Genomic DNA, 19,718 nt, shown 5'->3' on the forward strand with positions numbered 1-19,718 from the left:
CCATCCCTTTCAGTTTCTGTATCCCAAAGACCTGTAGAAGCATTTCCTGCAGTCTAGTGCTTTTAGTTGCATTGTATAATTTGCACTGCAAATTAGTGTCAATTATTGAGTTAGAATGCTTCAGTGCACTTGTATGAGCTCACTTCCATTTTAAAGCTTTCATGTCTTTTAAAAAAAAAAAAAAAAAAAAAAAAGAGAAAAACATTTTACCCCCAATTTTTATTTTTCTCATTTTCATAAATTTTCTTCTAGGACATTTGACAAACAGTATGAGAGTATTTAAACAGATGAATCCATGAACACATAAACACACATGGCTGTTTAATTTGCCGACAGCAGATCCGTTACTCTCGCTGTCAGTCCTGTCAGCCTCATGCCTAATTCCTGCCAAAGAGACTGCCTGCAATTACCCCATCATACACCACTAGCACTATGGTGTGTGTGGTCAACAAAAATTAATCCAAGTGTGTTCATGTAATGTGTGCTTGTGTGGATGTGTGTGCTTTAAATGGATATGATCCCATGTGAGAGTGTGTGTCTTTATGAGAGCCTGAATGAAGGCTAGTTTCAGCTCCCTCTTTGCAATTATCCTGTCACTAGGACAGAAACATCAGGGTAGCAGCACACCACATTTACCCCCTTGTGTGAATGTGTGTGTGTGTAGCTTGTGTTTTTTGATTTAGCCTGTATTAGTATGTGTCTGTCAGCCATGTGTGTGCTCATTCTCTTAGTCAACCTCTGTTCCTTTCCTTGTTCTCTTTTGTCATCCCATGTCAGCCAGACGCTAGTCGCACAGAATTTCATTACAATCCCAATGTGTCTATGTGTGAGGGGCAAATGTTAGCTTTTACAATGTCTGATTTTCTTTTGTGTCTATATGATTGTAACAGCTTGTGTGCTTCTGGGTTGACATGTAAATATGTCTTCACGGCAGGCTGTTGTTGTGATGTGAATTAACTGGTGAGTATATCACCTTCTTCTCCAGTTCATTTGCCTTGGCATTGCTGGCTTCCACCTTGGTCTGGTCCACCATGTTGTCTGTGGACAAACAAAGAGGGACAGACAAAGGAAAAGAGAAAGAGGGAAAAAGGTGGTGGATAAGATGAGGATTTCAGACAACGCATCCGTACACTTCTGGCCGTGAAAATCGCACCCTTCCGTCTGGCACATGCTGTGTGCACACATACATTCACAAACAGAAGCATACACACAGAGCAAGAGTCCTTTGTGCTTCCATATTTTCCCTTGTCACACTACTCAAAGTCAAGATCTGTGAGACGATAGCAGAGGCATCTCATTATTAAAAGGATGCCATCTGTTGCACGCTGCTTCTACACATCATTACCTTTTAAGCCTCCAATACATACAACTTTGTCTGACTGTGTGCAGGTGCAAAAGAGGAGGAGGGAGCACATTAATTTCTCTCTATGTGAAATACATCTCACACCACTTTGTTTCAAAGTCTTATATCCACCCCTTAAAAACAGACCAAATAACACTGTAAAAGTGAGAAGGACATGAGCTGACCAACAGGGTACCTTTACCAAATAATTGCAGGGTCTACAGGTGGTTTAGTGCCCAAGGGCTTACCGAGCATGTGCAATAAAAGAGCTAATTAACTTCAAGATGAATGCCACAATGTCACTGGATCAAAGACAGCTAATCATGATCCCCAGGTGAGAGATCAGATGGACAGATAGCAGAGATAGAAGAGCTGTGAAAAGCTGAAAACGAAGAAATTACATAAACCTGTGAAAGTGATTTATAAAGATTGTGAAGGGATAAAGTTTGAGGCTTCAGTTGTAATGAAAACGTGGCAAGTGAAAAAGGGAGTCAAACTATGTAAGATTCCTTGTGTCTAGATAAGCTAGTAAGCAAGCCAGAGAAAAATTAGTAATCTATTTTGTGAAAGAGAAGATTTTTGCCGGATGAAAGAACCTCACAATAATATGCCAACCGACATACAATGTCAGACTGTGCATTTGTGTATGAGTTTATGTGGTTATTGGATGTCTAATGGAGGGGAGGAGGGGGCGGTTTACTTCTGTCATGGTGGCTAGGCTAAATGGGACAAACTTCGAATAGAGAGCACTAAGGGAGCCAGAATGTGGGGGGAAAACTGTGCTGAATTTCAGAGTTCAAAGAAAAACACTAAATAATGCATGCAGGGCAGAATTGGGCTGCTTTCCACCGATAATAACTCTGGCAGCCTTAAAGGAGGCCAGCCAGCCTGTGTGTGTGTGTGTGTGTGTCAGGACACATTTAGAAGCAGTGCAATTAGAGCCTCCTACGGTGAGCAACGGAGACCTGCCATAAAGGAGTACTGAACTCTTGAGACATGGCCTGCACCTCCATTCTGTTCTGGTTTAGTTTACTACAGACAGCAGGTGTTTCCTAGTCAACATTTAGAGGTATCATGTAAGTCCACAAATCTACAAGAAAAGATTGACAGAAAACTAGATGCATCTGTTTCCATCATTATAGTTTCTTGATCCCCATAGAATACCCCTGAAGCCGATAGGGATTCTGTGTCTTGCTCATGGGCACTTAAGAGGATATGTTCACAATTTTTCAAGTGTGTCTTAAAGCAACTGTCAGGTGCCTATGTGCATGTTCAACCAGTTGCTGTCGTCATTCCTTCTTTTCATACTGCCCATTAAAAAAATCCTTTCCTAATGCATTTCTAATGGAAGTGATGACAGACAAAATCTATGGCCCTCGTTCTATGCAAAACAAGTATTGCATAAGTTGAATTATAGTTCAAGTTAATATAAGGCTTCAGCAGTCTGAGTTGGTCAAATTAAGTGAGTATCTTGCAAAGTTAGTCTTTTTAGAATTGGAGATGCACCTATTGCAATTTTCTTGAAATCTTTTTAATGGCCAGTATTAAAAAGGAGGAAGAAAAGTTTCAACGTTTCAACGTTCATATGGGCACCTCATTATTTCTTTAAGACAGACCTGAAGAACTGAGAACATAGAGAATGCTTGCCGACACATGAGCACTGATGACTTCTATTTTATTAATACATTCGAGCTACTGATTTTTGAAATCACAGTCTGGGATTGCTTAGTTTGATAAAGCTTTTATCCTCTTGACAACATTCGTTTTAAACCAATGACCTATGACTGTAAAACCTGTAGCACAGTTCAGCCCACACTGACACACACTCACACTCTGGCTCCACCCTGTGGTGTCCCTGGGCCACTACACGTGTCAACCACATAGATAAGACATGACACATTAATTATGATCAAATAACAAAAGGCAAGCACAATGCCAGTGACAACAAAACAGCAATCCTGTCAGTGATTGGAGTAGGGTAGGCCAAAAGTGAAATATGGTTGATCATACAGTAGTGAGCAGCAAAGTCAGATTTTACTGGTCTATATGCATTTTGTGTTTGATTTGTTGGATGATGGGCAAGAAGGAACAATGTACACTTAGAGAGAGAAAGGGAAAGACTTGATCACGTGTGTGTTCTGGTCTCACAGCTCACCTATCAAGCCATCAATGTTGAGACTGAGGTTACGGCACTTGAAGTCAGGGTCCGCTCCATTCCTGTGAAGCACAATCTGAGCGATACACTCGTCCATCAACTTGTAATACTGAGGCCTGCAGGAGGGAGGGAGTGACAGATTTACAGAGAGATGGATCAGGAGACAAAAAGAAAAGGAGAAAGACAGGGGGAAGATAAGATGAGATGGGTGGAAGGAGGGTGACAACAAAGAAGGAGAGTTTATATTATATATAAAAAATATAGTATATATAGTTTTTGGTACTGTGAGAAAAAAAAAGTTTCACTGTCTACACCATACTGTACATGTTATGTCCACAATGAGAATTATTGCAAATGTATATATTTTACACTACCACTCTACTCTGCAATGACAAGAAATCTGTGAGCAGTGGATGGGATTGACAAAGAGCCAGTAGGTTCATTTGTTCAGACAAATGTGTGAACATGCATGCTTTGTCTTTGTCTGCAACTGAGATTGGCTGTCTCTGTGAGCACGACAGTTTGAGTTTCTTGTCACAAAGATTGATGGTGTGCAACTGTGTCCGTGAGAGTGTGTTGGTGTATGTCCAGCGCCCCGTGTCTGATCAAGCCAGCTTCACACAGACACTCAATTTTGGAGGTGTCTTATTCCCTGACCCCATTAGATGCTGCCAGAGTCACAAACTCAATACTTTATTTATTCTGTCTCCCTCCCTCCCTTGTCTCTCTTAGTCACTCTGCTTTTGTCTAACACTTATTTCACTCCTTCACTATACTTCAAGTTTTTTTTTCTCTTAAGCTTGATTTATCCGTGGAGCGAGAGAGACATCTAGTGTCATTTTAAAAAAACTGAGTCAAAGTGAAATATATTTGTGTTTGACTACATCCTAAATCTGGCATCCTTCATGAGCCTGAACACATTCAATTTAGACATTATTTATACAAGTAACAAGGTGGTTAGTAGGACTAAGGGTATATACATTTTGATAAATCCTAAAAATATATATAGAGATGTCCCTGTCAGATTTCTAAACTATATCTATTAAGCCCTCTACAGTCTGTGCACATGCACATTATGTGCAGGACTAGCATGACCATTCTAATGAGTGCATTTGTGTATTCTTATAAATTACCAAGCCTCCATCTCCACTTGAGACTGAAACAAACAGTAAGACTAAGAATGAAAAAAGACCAACGCAGCAGGTACTCTTTTATTTATTCCCACACAAATGCTAGCCCTTCCATTCCCTCTATGTCCCTCCCTTATTCTCTCAACAACTACCAAGCAATTTACCTCAACTCTCCATTTTGTCTCATTACTGTCTCACACTGCACCTCCCTTTTCTTTTCATCTTTGTAATTATCAAGCACTATTTTGTGCCACTCTACAAGCTCTCCCTCCCACCTACACTTCCTGTCTCTCTGTGGAGTCTATTACAGACCACCTCTACTGTGTTCCACTGGATCACCTGGATGGAGAAAGCAGGATAGGAAAGAAGGAGGGATGGAAGAGAGGGGAGGTAAAAATACTTCACTTTGGACTATTTGTTTGGGTCAATCTACTTTTTCCATCCTCCCAAACTGTGTTAAAAATAAACCACAATTTCCTGCCTGTCTGATACCATCAAGGCAACACTGGACCAACAACAAAACTAATGCAACTCAAATGTGTGCATGCACATGTTTGTGTGTGTTTTGTTTTCTGTGAAAGCAAAGCTTTCCTGCCCTCGTGTGTTACGGAGTGGACATGCGGCTGGAAATGTGCATGCACTATTCCGTACAACTGTGGGCTTGTCCTTAACATTATTCTACCCCATGTCATTCAATCAGTCACTCTTCCTTTCTCCTCTGTTTCCCAAGCTAAAACCCCAAGGGCTTTGAAAGACACGGGGAGAGAAACATTAGCATATTTCTGGTGATAAGAGGTGATGGCATTCATTTCTATTAAAATGGAATTAAACTTCTTTGCATGTATTAATTTCTCAGCCTTTGAACGGTGCTCTAGAAAACAAACAGTAAATGGAGGAAATGACTGAAAGGAGGGAGATGTGGATGAAGAGAGGGAATTGAAGAAAAGGAAGGATGTACTTCTAAGTTTCTTGTAGGTACTGCAGAACAAATTGCCAGTGATAGTTACATAAGTACTTTCCTGCATGTATATGATATGGCTGAATGATATTGCCAAAATCAGCATTCTTTATTTACATAAACCACAATATCAATATGTAACAATCATTTGGGATGAGGCTCTGGATGCTAAAGACTACTGCTTTTTCTCTGCTGCATTATTGACTCTGAAGTCTGTTTCCCAAATCGAACATTTATACATACACACAGAAAATGTTAACAATTAGCCTTATTTTAGTTTTTATTACCCATGAATTACAATTTATTTATCACAATAATTGAACAGCAGTGGTAAGTAAATCCCTGATGACACAACATCTAGTCTGTTGTCACAAATCAACTCTAATATGTGAATGTGTGAGCATGTGTGATTATGTATGAGTGTGTATATGTTCATGTGTTACCTGGCCCAATAATCATTACGGATCAGCAGCAGGTGCTGCATCAGGGACAGGAAGTAGCCTTCAGCCTTAGAGTCCTTCACAGTGTTGAATAGGATCTCAAACACTTCCCTCACATCATTGAAGGAAACCCAGTTAAGGCTCAATTAACACAGTGAATAGAAGAGTTTAACACAAATATGAACACTGTAATTTCTGCACTGTAGAATTACTGTGAAATCAGCCAGGAAGAGAGCAGACTGGGTCCATCTAATAATCTTTGTTGTATAGGTTCAGTGTCATATCACAGTCAAATCTATTACACAAGTATGTTTAAGCTTCTCAAAATGAATTTGTTACATTGTCCTCCCCACTCCAACAATGTATCTGCTGCCTGCATACATGATAAACACAAAGATAGACTGTTAACACTGTAATGGCCACGCCTGGGAGACACCTGGTGTTGAAAATCAAAACTGCATGGCAAAAGCAGCAAGCAGAACTACAGTACTGCTGTTTTTTTAAAGAACAGTTATAGTAAGGGTGACTTTCTATTTATCAAAAAGCTAATCATCCTGTTTGGCAGATTAAGTCAAATAGCAAAAAACAGTACGCATTGAAAACACCGTCCTTTGAATGCCTCCTTTTAAAGATGTATCTTCAAATCAGACAAAATCAGTTTAGAAATTCTGGTTTTATAGAGAGAGACCATATTTGCATTGAATAACGCTATAAAGAGACTCATCTCAGGTCCAGGGGCCCCATTCTTTTCACAAAGTGGTGAAATGTTCAGAGAGCATTTATTCACAAAGATATCAAAGTATATATATATCAAAGTGTAGCATGAACAAGTCCAAATACAACAATAGAAATAAACACTTAACTTAGTAGTTTCTATTATTGTTGTGTACCTAATTTGACTTGTCTGTATAATAAAATCACCATTCAATGTAATAATGTAATTGCAATAAAGCAATAACACCAGTGTCCACCAGTGATTGGATGTTTTATTAAATAAATAAATAAATAAATTATATATATACAAAATATGTTATCATCACTATCTTGCCACTGTTTATATTCTCGTATGTATATCTGTATTATAAATAATTGTATATTTTATTTATTTCATGTGGGACTGGTGAGTTTAATGTGTAGCATGAAGGGCCTACAAACTTTCATTTTGTTGTACAACCTTGTGTTGTATAATGATAAATAAATTTCCTTGACACCTTGATGTTTTGCTGTTCTTACACTGTTCAACACTACAGATGAATAGCTAATGTCTGTAAGATGCTAATTGTCAAAGACAATTTTGAATGCAATAAAGTCCACAAAAGCTTACAATGTCCCTGTAGCCTGATCGATAATGCCTATTAAGTATGAAAATATTATTTTTGCATCTAACCTTGAAAAAATAAGTGGTCAGGGCTGATTGTACAGGGGCAGAAAGGGGCAATCTGATTTTGTTTAGTTAGATGACTAATTTTTATAATGCAGGGAAGTAAATGCATATCATTTTTTATACTATCTATCTGAATCAGACCAAATACATACTATTTCATAATAAAAAAAAAAAACAAACAAAAACTTATGAAGGTTATTCTTCCTGCTTATCAAACTAGCAAAGTAATGTAAATGTGAAAGCACAAGCATGTTATGTCATAATTAAGATTGTCAAGGTCTAATTGTAGACCCTGACAATTACTACAGAGGGACAACTTTGCACAGTAGAAGGATATTCCATCTCAATGCGGATGTCATCGAGACGTGCTTTGAGGTCCTCAGAGTCATCTTCAGCCTGCTCATCAAACACAGTGAGCTGCACCCTCAGCTCTTCGTTTTCTATCGTACGCACCTCCTGCAGCGAGAGCGATGGGATGCAGGCAGAGGGATGAAAAGGTAAGCGGGAGAATGGCAGAAAGAGTGTGACAAACAATGAGTTTGGACAGTTGAGAGAAAGTTTTTACAGCATATGAGTGTGTGTCTGCCAGTCAACAAGACAGAGGCATCCAGAGTGAGAGAGACAAGAAGAGAAAGGCTGTGCAAATGTGTGTTGTTGGAGAGTCTCTCTTTGAGAGAAGATCAAAAGAGAGTGTTTTCTGTACCGTCAGCTGTTCTCTGAGTCCCAATCTTAGCAGTTCAGAGCGAATATGGATCCTGAAGTCCAACTCTTCCCCCCGGCTGATCAAGGCGTTTATTAGCTGCATGCAGCCACCCTGTCAAAAACACATCATAAAGTCAGCTTCACAGATTAGACTAAATGGATAAATAACTGAGACAAAGCACAATATTTGTCAGCTGAGCAAGTATTTTACACTGCAGATTGCATCAAGTAGCGCTTTCTATGAAATGCAATTGGGTTGGCGTCATCTGTCATAGAAAGAACACACATGGGGATTTATAATTATTAAAGTGTATGTGTGTGTGTCTGTATGTGTACCTTAAGAGCAATGTTGGGAATGTTCATGCCAGTCAGGAGAGGCTGAAACCTCTCAATATCCCGTCTCTCAGCCTCCTCTGTAATGGCCTCCAAAACACGCTCGTGCCTAAAAACAGACAATTATGCACATCATATACAATTTTAATACATGCAGTTGCATCAAAAAACAATACAAAATTTGCCATGAAAAAAAGATGCTGAATGTAGCTGAAAGTAAATTCTGTTGCTTTAATTGAAGAGAAATATGATATGTGATTGTTTAATTGATGTCAATGTAAGGTAGTATTAGTTAGTTAGTTAATGTATTAGACTTACACTTCAAACACAACTGTGCGAAAGCATCAGCTGTCCAGGGCCATAATTTTTGTGTGTTCAACTTATTAAAAGACATGGTGTTAACATTTCACTAATGCTTACAGGTTCTCAGGATGTTCCAAAATCGAGATGGCAGAGAGCAGCTTGACTGCATCCACCATCATATGAGGCACGCTGGGGTTGATGGCTTTGACCAGCAGAGGAATCCCGTCATCTGACTCCAGCATGGATTTTAGACCATACTGAAGGGGAGACAAAGAAAGGAGGAAGATAGAGAGAAAGCACAATGAGGTAAAGTCTTTCAAAGTTTTATTTTTTTGCAGCAGGGAAAAGACGGGGCTTTTCATGGTTCAAATTTTAGCGTTTACATTAGAAGAAAAAGAAAATTTTAACTGGACAAAGAAAATCTCAGACTGTGACAACTTTGGAAATGGCGCGTGTATTTTCTTTTAATAAAAACAAAGTGGTATAACAATCTGACAAGAGCTAAGGAGCAAGAAGCACGGGTTCCGCGATTACCATCTAAGGCAATTAACATATAATGACCAATTTGGTTCACTTTTGACTAACCTTCACTAACAAACCTGAGACGGACTTCTTTTAAATTTGCTTAAAACCAAACCTTTTAACAATGTGTGTGCTGTATCTATTCACCTGATGCTCCGTTTTTAGCTTTTATGATACTGATCTTAGCTAATCAGAACAATTTTGTCCCTCAAAGGCACCACATTATTGATTTTAATTACTGATATGTAATTATTAAATTTAACAGATTTTAAAGAGATTAATACAGATTACTTAGGGTTAGAAACATAACTACACTGAGAATTTAAAGCACTCTTAAAAGGTTATTTATGACTCCATTCACTGTAATGACATGACCAAAGTTAGTCACACTGACTTTATAAAGCCCTCTAGAGGAATATTTGCTACACTACAAAGAGAGGAGAAAATGGGATAAAGATGATTCTACTAGTTCTATTACTTGTAACTGCATGCCACAACTGCGTACAATCATATCAAAGAAAGGATTAGGTATCTTGATGTAAATGAATAAACATTCCATTTTCTTACCTTGTTGTTCATAAAGGCTTTTAGACAACGAATGATCTCGTGTTGACATTTCACTCCCATCATTCTACATTGAAGACAGACACAGAAAGACAAGACTGCAAACACATTGCTAGAGAGTACAATTGCCTAATCTGTGGTTTCACTCTCTTACGGGTACTCGTCTTTGTCCTCCTGTAGTCTTCTAAGCAGATGCAGCAGCAGGGCCAGCCCTTCATTTCCAAAGTTCTGCACCCAACTGGAAGTGACAAGTTCACGTTAGTGCATTGAGCTTTTGACATTTTCACATTTTCCTGCATGCCTATTCACGCTAATGTGTTTTTAAGATGGCCAAGGAATAATAAATAATGGACAGCTTGTGTTATTGTACATTACAGTGCAAATAAAATTTATCTAAATTAAGTGCAAATTTAAAACAGAAAATAATTCATAAATGTTATCCCTCTATTATTGTCATAAATATTCATATTACCGTAATACATCTAAATAATCACTGCTCCAGCCAATTGTCACATAATAGAGTAAGTTGAATGCACCTGTGTGAGAGACCACGTAAGAATTTGCTTCTGTTAGGTCAGTATTTAATTTAAAAGCGTCTTTGGCACCAACTGAAGCATATGTGAATAGGTCTGTATCACATTCGCACACTGGACATCGTTTGTATAATTTTTCTTTGCAAAATTGCTTAAGCACTGTCAAGTTACACAGTAATCGTGAAAGATCTGTAAAAAGCTTTGCCACCTGTGCTTATTTGGCTCAGTGTTTTATTTTCAATGGCACTGTATGTATCTGTATGTAAGTATATGTGCGTATTACCTGACAGGGTTGTTATTGAGTGAGACTCGCAGAGATTCCAGACAGCTCAGCAGCTGTGCGTCTCGGTAGTCTGACTTCAACTCCTGGATGTACATCATTGCTGATTTGGAGCCCTCCTTCTGGTCTTGGCCCTAATCAACAAACAAACAGACACAGTAGGCACACAAACACACAATCATTATTGTGTTCTGCATTTATATTTGTCTTCCTAGAGGTTATAATTGGTATTATTTCCACAAGAAAGCACAATGGCAGGGCACTGAAGGCAACAGTCAAGCCTAATTTGAAATTTTGATTTGCAGTATTACAAAAAAAAAAAAGAAAAGAAAAAAAAAGAGAGGACTGTGTTTAGGTTTTTCTCTTAATAGGCTTATTTCACAGTTAAATGAACTGTGCTAACAACCATCTGTGCTTGGTTATGTAGGTCCTCTGAGCTAGTAGCGTTCACCATATTTGATTATATTACACCTGCTGCTTTTGAAACATTGTTTACCCAACTACTATAAGTGTAGTTGGGTAAACAAGACATTTGAATAATGTGTATAATACTTCAGCCATGACTTGATTACTCCAACCACATAAGGAAAGGTAATCCCTCAACACAGTCAAGGAAAGGCCTTTGTCTGCACAGTCGTCTGAACAAGCAGTCTAAGATAAGTGTACTGAATAGTTTTTATTTGGCCTTGAAAACACTTCAGTCTGGCTTCATTCAATCTGTTTTAAACATGAATATGACAAATAGGCCCATATGTAGCACTCTGTGTTTAGCATAGGACACTGTGGCATGTAAAGGACCAAATGCTTTATAACTTGTATCGATGTGAGCCAAAACTGGAAAGACAACGACTTGCATGAAGCTGTCTGCAAATTCCCTTCAGTACATTATATTAGCAGTATTGATTTTGGTACTGACAGCTTTAGATGTGTGGAGGTACTGGGAGACCATCTCTCGTTTGATCATAATGTCTTTTTCCCTTAGAGGCTGCTGCTTCTCCCCATTCAGGTTCATATCCACCTGGAAAAAGTCAGGAGAAAGTAGAATATAAAGAATAAAAAAGAAATAAGTAAGATGGAGAGATGAACAAAGTATTGTGAAACAAGGCGATAGCATAATGAAAAATCTGTAGACTGAAGCAATTAATAAACTGAACAAATACTAAAATGGAAATTATATTTTATTTAAAAACATGAAGAATTACATTAGGGTATTTCAACCAGTCTCTCCTATATTGGAAGCAAGGAAAATAAACCCCCCATTGAGATGCCAACAGATGCTCAGTTTAAAAGTGCGAGCAGAGGAGGTTTTGATGTGCTATGACACTGAGCAGAGTTATCAGATAATAGGGGTGGGTAGAAAAAATCGATACTTAGAGGCATCGCGAGTCAGACAAGGACGATTCTTTATCGATTCACAAATGTCAAAAATCGATTTTCGAATAGTGACAATAGTAGCATATCTTCAAATGAATCAAATTTCCACATCACTGATGTGTTGTGATAATAACAATAACAGACATTAATTAGGCTACTTTACTTAAAACTTTAAATGTTTCTGACATGGATTTATGGTCTTGCAGCTGGAGCTTGCCCAAGGAAATCCCACTAACACCGAATGCAGCTACAACGCTTCAACGCACATGATGCGAGTCGATGTATTTACGTAATCAATTATGTCGACGAGTCGCCACAGCCCTGATATCAATGCGTAATTCAAGATTTTCACTAACTAGCCAACATCTCCTCTGGGCTACATTCTGGAAACTTAGCAGGAAAGCTAACGGTATGTTTTTTGGCTGGTTGGTAATGTTTGCTAAATTTATAGGTAATAATGTTAATTAGCCACATGTCATTACTAGCTACTTGGTTGAATCATTACAAATGCTTTAATAGTACTAAGTAGCCACACAGTGAGAAAAAAAGAAATCCTGTACAGAAAATAAAGATGCATCAATAATCATTTTATTATCACGTTGTAGTGAATAGTAATCAAATCGAATCGTGAGGTGCTTAAAGACTCCCACCCTAATAGTGCATTATTTGGAAACCCTTCCAGTATAAGATATCAAACATTGCAGTTTGCTGTGTCAAAAGATTTGTCCTTTTTGCTGTAAGGTATTCCTTCAAATTTCTTGTCTTGGCATATCTATTTTGACACAGATAATGAATTTTAAAGGTATTTAAAGTTAATTCTAGAAGAAGGGTCATTAATCAGTGTGAGATAAATTTGTTTCCATGGCAGTTCAGGGAGATAATGAAGTGATTCTCCAAAAGCTGAATTTTTCACATGCACACAACATACACACACACACTTACCAGCATCTGTTCAAAGAGTTCCAGGACGTATTCATCAGAATGATCGTGCAGCATAGCAGTCTGAGCATTCATCTCATAGCTTGCAGCTGAAGAGTGTCGCTGACTTGGCACATGGCCAGGCTTCTCCTTGTCCTTTTTCATCCTCATGCTGGTAAAGCGCTCCAACTGGATTAGCAGACAACATGGCACAGGTTAGAGGAAAGAGGTCAGACAGAAAAAACTGCAAAGTGTAACCATCACTGCCACACAACAAGGTAGCAATCCCTAATCAACTCACGGTCTGAAGACAGGCCTAGTCTCTTAACCAATGTCACTTAATTGAACCATAAAAACATACCCAAAGGCTATATCTCCCTTTAATTAGGGATATTTTAACAATGTGCAACGATGATTAGGGATTAGAGACGTGAAAGGTTTATGCAGACAAACTCAATATGCAGTTATCACTGCCAGGCCCAGAACATAAGACTCAATTTTAACAAGCTATGGGGGCTTTATGTCCCTGTGGTTTTAATGACTCTGTGTGCAAATTGCCAATACTTGTGTGTTGTACCATTTTGGCATTTGACTATAAATGTTTAAATCAGTTAGTGCCAAATGAAAAACACTGAAGCACAACAACTTTAGGATATGTACCTTAGCACACAGTGACCCCCCACAATGACTCATGAATAAAAATGTGTTAATATGAATGACTTTCCTGTTGCAGGTAAACGAAGGCATCATTAGCATATAGCATATAGCTAAGTATTTCATGCTGTCAGTATGCATTTTTGACGCATGCACAATCCAAAGTGAGCAACACAAACATTAATATTTGTGATATAGTGGATTGTTGACAAAGGGTTACATGGCATTAAATTGGTAATGGTGAGTTGATTTATCAAAGACCACAATGACAGACAGACAAGTCAAGCACACAGATATATGTGGCAAACAATAATAAACCTACCTCATCAGGAATCAGCCGTTTGAGTGTCTGTAAAGGATGAACGGATGAAAGGGAGAAAAATGACAGGAAAATCAAACAGATAGAAGGAACAAGGTGGTGACAAGAAGGGAGACAGATGGAGGGAGGGAAACAGAAATAATCAATTAGACAGAAATAACATTTCTCATCATCATCAACATCATTTATAACAGGAAACTGATCCAAGAAACTGTCTAATGAGCTTATGAGTGATTCACAGCAGGACAGAGGGAAACCCTATCAATAAATCACTGTCATACCTCAATCCAGTTCATACACATCTCTAGAGAACTAATAACATTTAAATGAGAATCTAAGTTGAGATAATCATGACATCTGGAAGGTAGTAATTACATGTGTGACATATTGGTAACAGATCAGCAGTCAACACTCATCAATACATTTTTAAAGAGAGGAGAGTGCCACTAATATATCTGAAATGCACCTGCAAGTCTTGGCCACCAGGTGTCAGGCTATGCCCATTAATGTCTCCATACGACACCCATTGTCAGCAGTACCGCTTTCAAACTAGACAAACACATGCCCTGCCAAGGTCCATAAAGAGTATATAACATTAAAATGTATTTAGCATAATCACAAGTAACATCAGTATCACAAAGGAGAACGGAAAAAGGAAGGAAAGCTGTTTTTTTCATGGATTTTGACAGAGGGAAGCTAAAGTTACAATGCATGCAGGTATGGGACAAAAGCAGGAAAATAATATTGCACAAAATTCTTCCACAAATAAGGGAATATTGCTGTACTGTTGCCAAAAATTTGGTCAAAATTATAAGCCAATTCTAAAACGTGAATAAGGAAATGCTATGTTAGCTCTTCCAGCAAAATGCTCAGATCTACCAGCACACTGCTGACGCATTGCATAGTAGGCCTACATGTGTAACTGAACTGAATAGAGTGACCGAAAGTATACAATATAAGTTCTTTGGAAGAAGCTAGCTCTGTACTCTCAGTATGGATATGATGGCTTTGGCTAGACAGAGGAAGACGTAAATATCGGACTGGCTTTTGGGATGCGAAAAGAGCTGAAAGGATGCTGAGCTGGTCATCTTTCTGTTTGACTTGTAAGTAATAACTTATTAGCTGGCTTGCTATGTCTTGTGTTAATGTGCTTGCATGATATTTGGTTGCGTTTGTAGAGTTGTTGACTCAAGAAGTTTAGTCACTAGCTATAAATCTCGAGTTGATGTAAGCAACTAGATAACACACACTGACATTACTGTAAGTGCTTTTGCGTCGGTTGCGGTCTAGCTTTGTTGGCTAGCTTGCCATCCAAGTTTCAAGCAACATTTAACTGCTGCAGGTGGAGTGGTGTTGGTGTCAAGCTGGAGCCAGGCAACATAACTGGGCTCAGCAGGTTCTATGGACATAATGATTGCCATCTGCAGAAGCATATAGGCAGAAGAGGAAGCTGACGGAGGAAGGCAAGAAGAGAAAAAGAGTGTAACCAAGACGTTGGCAAGAGCTTTGTGAAATAAAAGGCTGCAAGACAGATGCCGAGCAGGCTTTCTTTCTGTATACACAGTTGGACTAGCAAGTGATTTTGTTGTGTCTTGTGTTGTCACACTTGATGTTTGGCTCTTTTAGCAAAGTTGGCGTTTTTTTATCGTAATCTACTCATAACAAATGCATGTGTAAAGCTTATTTACGACAGCTGGGAATTACACAGAGGTAGAGGTGCAGAATCGCACCAAACTGTACATAATATTGCCTTATACATAAAAGAATGATTCCTAGTGACGAATACAGCTGATTAATTATACACTGGTATCGAATGGGTACTCGGCATCAACAATACCCAAGGCCTAGGTATTGGTATCGGAACTGACAAAGTTGGATGAGTGCATCCAAGTGCATCAAGTACATTTACTCAATGCAACTTCAGCAGGCATATGGCCCTGAATTAGGGGTACATGTCGAAATATTGCCAAAACTCAGCTATCCCAAAGGTACAATGTAAAGATTTGGCCTTGCAAAACTATAACCTCACTGAGCAAACACTTGTTGAAAAATGTATGAAGTCTTTTTTGAAACATTTACTGTAAATTTTGTCGCAGCTTTAGTGTAGATATTATGCCTTCCTGCGCCCTTGTCAAGGCACGGCTGTACACCTACAAAAAGGTGGGCTGTCTTTACTTACACTGCCACAGCTAATTGAAATTAATTGTACATGTTTCTATAGGAGGTCAAAAGAAAAAGAGAGAGAGAAGAAGAAAGCACTCTGATTATAGGAAGAGGATTCAAGAGAAGGATGTTTCCGCTTACACAGCTGCCATTAAACAACAGAATCATGCACACACACAGACAGAAAAAAAAAAAAACACATACACAAATGTTGTGGTGCTATTCTACCCACAGAACGGAAATACACAGCTGACAGTATGCATAGTGGATTCTGGGTAATCGCACGGGAAACTGAATATGAATGTGTCAGGAAGAAAGCCAAAAACATTCTTAAACTGTAAGAGAAAAGTTCAACCCACCAGTACAGTTAAGAATATATGTGCTCATAGACAAAATGAACTAGTGTCTGAGCCAGGATTGTCTTTGAGGGGGTCAATTGGGCATATAAGTACTGTCTTTCTGTCTATGAACCATAAAGCATTAAAGCAACCCTGAAACTGCTTGAGAACCACTTTCAGAACTGCTCTGAGTACCAGAGCCTCCATTAATTGCATGAGCCAATGCCAGCTATGACCCCAGCACTAATTGGTTGCTCATACACCAGGCGATATTGCTGAATTACTTAATACCATAATATTAATTTACAAAAAATTCTAATACACAGTATATCATAAAATAGCAATGAATAATCTAATTAATGATCAGTACAACTAACTTTGTTCGACTGTTTAGCACTGCATCAGACAAAACTCTTTTAAACAAAACACTTGACATAGCTATTAATTACAATCTACTTAGAATCTTTACACTGAATGGCAGTTTTGTAAAATTATTACATGACATTGATTATATTAATCCAGTGAAAGGCTATACACAATAATACAGAGTGATTCCCCAGTATAATACAAATAATAAAAATCCTCTCAGTCTGTGGTGGAAGGCTATGTCTTGACAAACTGATACTAAAACTGACAAAAACAACTGAGCAGCCTGTGTAGCAGCATACCAGGATACTAATGAATGATAAGGGAAAAGAGGTCATACAAGGGTTGGGCCTATAGACGATGATCGTCCATTGGCGATGGCTGACAGATGGTCGAGCAGGCATTGTGATTCGCGATCCGTTATCACGGCAGCAGGTGAGCCGCATGTGGGCTTGTTAATGACGCAGCCTATCAAACAACCGAAACCAACATCTCCACCCTGTGTGTTCAGTGCTGCTTTAGCTGGTCCGTGCTTGTAAAATATCCACTGCGACAACGTCATAGGCTACGAAGTTCACTACTCACTACTGTTGAAGCTACACACCACCATTTTTGTCACAGTGGAAGTAATGGGCCATTTTCTTTTGTATTGACAAAGAAATGTATCACATCTACTTCGATGATGGATCAAATCATTGATCATGCAAAACTGCCAACCATGTACCAGCTCCAGCTTCTCAAACTTAATTAGCTGCTTTTGACTGTTTAATGAATACCTCTGGGTTTTTTACGTGTTCATTGGACAAAACAAGACACCTCCTTGGAATTTGGGAAATTGTGATGGGCATTCTGCCAAACACTGACATTTTATAGACCACATACATTCTTCATAAAAGTAAGCAACATATTAATCAATAATGAGAGCTCCTTCCACTTGTACTCAGAAGTTTTTTTGTCTAATTTTGACCAAAAAACAGACTCACAAAACTCTTACATTATAATGCAGAGCGCTCCCTTAGCACAGGCTGCCAGCTGAATGAACCAATTCATCTAATCAGCCACAGTAAGCTAATAAGATGAAGTGGTGCATGTGACACGCTCCTCTCTTACTACAATTTGGGTGAATAGCAAGCCATCAACACCTCACTGAGGTAAGCAACGTCTACATAGTGCTCATAAGTGAGCTGAGACAACAGCAGGCTTGTAACAGTAGCTAGTTAAGCCAAATGGATGTGTTTCACCATTTGGATTTCCTAATAATGAAGGAGTTTCACTGACCCTCACAGGCATGTTGAACAGTACTTTATTGTCTCTAGACTTGTCCAATAATACTAGGTTTTCCCACAGGAAATTGGTAATCGGAGGCCTGAACAATTACCCCATTTGACTATGTTAAAGCCCTGCAGCAAAGTTTCCCAAATATCAATCAGTAAAGTTGTGACATGATCATAAATAATGAAAAACTATGTTTTACTGAGGGCTAAGTTGAAAAAAGCAGCCCTAAAAATTCTGTAGGAGTCTGGAGATAATTGTTTTTAAAACTGCACAGCTGCAAGTGAGGGGATATTTACAAAAGTAAGAAATCAAGAGTGGTCCACTGATTGCTGCTTTGCAATTTTCTGTGCAGGAAAAACCCCAGCGGCAGTGTCGTGCGCTGCTCAATTATGGCCGCCGCTACTTAAATTTCACACAATCATTATTATTATTATATCAATGCACTACTAATTTTCACTCACACACTATGCGAACACGGTAAAACTCATCGCTTGGCTCGCTTCCTCTGCTTATTCTTCAAAGGACATCTACGTGACAGGTGCTGTAAGAGCAGCGTAACTCCAAATCGGGAGGTGAGTAGCAAGTGTTTGATTGTCGAGCGGCAGAAAGTGACAGTGAACGTAAGTCAGTTACAGCGTGTCAGCTTCTCAAGACCAAGAAAAGTCTGTCTGTTGTTTCCCCAACTGCGAGAACAGTGAAGCCGGTTTGCGCTAGCATCTACCCTTGTGTTTTGGCTGCTATGTAACTTAACATTAACTCAATTTAAAGAAACAAACTGGTGTAGCCTACAGCTCTGTCCTGTACATACTGGTAGGCCTACATCCTAAATTATTTTTCAATTTTCAGATGAGTCTGAAAAAGTGGTTGTTAGGAAAAGAAAGGACAGTGGTGACTGGAGGTTAGTAAAGCAAATTACTGATGCAAACTAGTCCTTTTAAGCAAATGAGGAGACGTTTCATTTTGGACAGAAAATGTCAAAAGCTGTAAAATGGAGACACAAAAGGCAAACATGAACAATTGTATCTATAATCATTCTGAGGTCACATTAAAAGGGTTTTAGGGGGTGACGCCCAAAAAAACATGCTGTGCCATAAATGTAAAATCACAGTGGAGAGCAGCATAACCAACCAAATTACTTTCCCCAAATCTACATGTTGTAGTTGCTCCCCAGTAGACTGACCGATCTTTTTTCTACAACTCTATCCTATATCCTAGACTTTACTTAAAAATGCAGCCAAAGCATATTTGGTAAACCATTTTATTTAAAAATGTTTTACGTCAGAGAGAACAATGCTATTGACGATTGATTAAATAGTGGACAATGTCTCCTCACTCTACTCTTTCTGTGTGGCATACTGACGATCACACATGCCCTGCAGAGAAACACGCAGAGAAACACACACACACAGACAGACAGACAGAGAGAGACCAGGTAAATCAGTGTCCTGATGCACACGCACGGACAATACGTATTCCAGAGGGAGCATAATTATAGAGTCTTGAAGGTAGCAGCAAAAATAAGGAGGTACAGAATGGTCTGCCTGTCTGGTTGTCTGTCTCTAAGATCAGGCAGCTGAAGAGCAGCTGATGTATTTGGCTTGTGACATCAATATAATGAGCCAGTCAGACTGTTAATGATGTTTATCTGTGTGCGAGTACCTACAC

General features: G+C 38.8%; 1 protein-coding gene across 1 annotated transcript in view; it reads right to left on the reverse strand.

The window, feature by feature from the left end:
* The window catches only part of LOC119888931 (protein diaphanous homolog 1-like), a 97,339-nt gene that overhangs the window by 46,014 nt on the left and 31,607 nt on the right, over nt 1-19,718 (reverse strand). Inside the window, 13 exon segments of the mRNA XM_038699733.1 lie at nt 974-1,038; nt 3,498-3,613; nt 6,029-6,145; nt 7,747-7,865; nt 8,113-8,223; nt 8,448-8,553; nt 8,865-9,004; nt 9,837-9,900; nt 9,988-10,071; nt 10,650-10,780; nt 11,563-11,664; nt 12,963-13,127; nt 13,915-13,941. Coding sequence (XP_038555661.1) covers nt 974-1,038; nt 3,498-3,613; nt 6,029-6,145; nt 7,747-7,865; nt 8,113-8,223; nt 8,448-8,553; nt 8,865-9,004; nt 9,837-9,900; nt 9,988-10,071; nt 10,650-10,780; nt 11,563-11,664; nt 12,963-13,127; nt 13,915-13,941 — 1,347 coding nt within the window.

The sequence above is a fragment of the Micropterus salmoides genome, unplaced genomic scaffold, assembly GCF_014851395.1.
Source record: "Micropterus salmoides isolate LMB-PRFRI ecotype aquatic unplaced genomic scaffold, ASM1485139v1 Ms_hic_scaffold_5, whole genome shotgun sequence".
Lineage (NCBI taxonomy): Eukaryota > Metazoa > Chordata > Actinopteri > Centrarchiformes > Centrarchidae > Micropterus > Micropterus salmoides.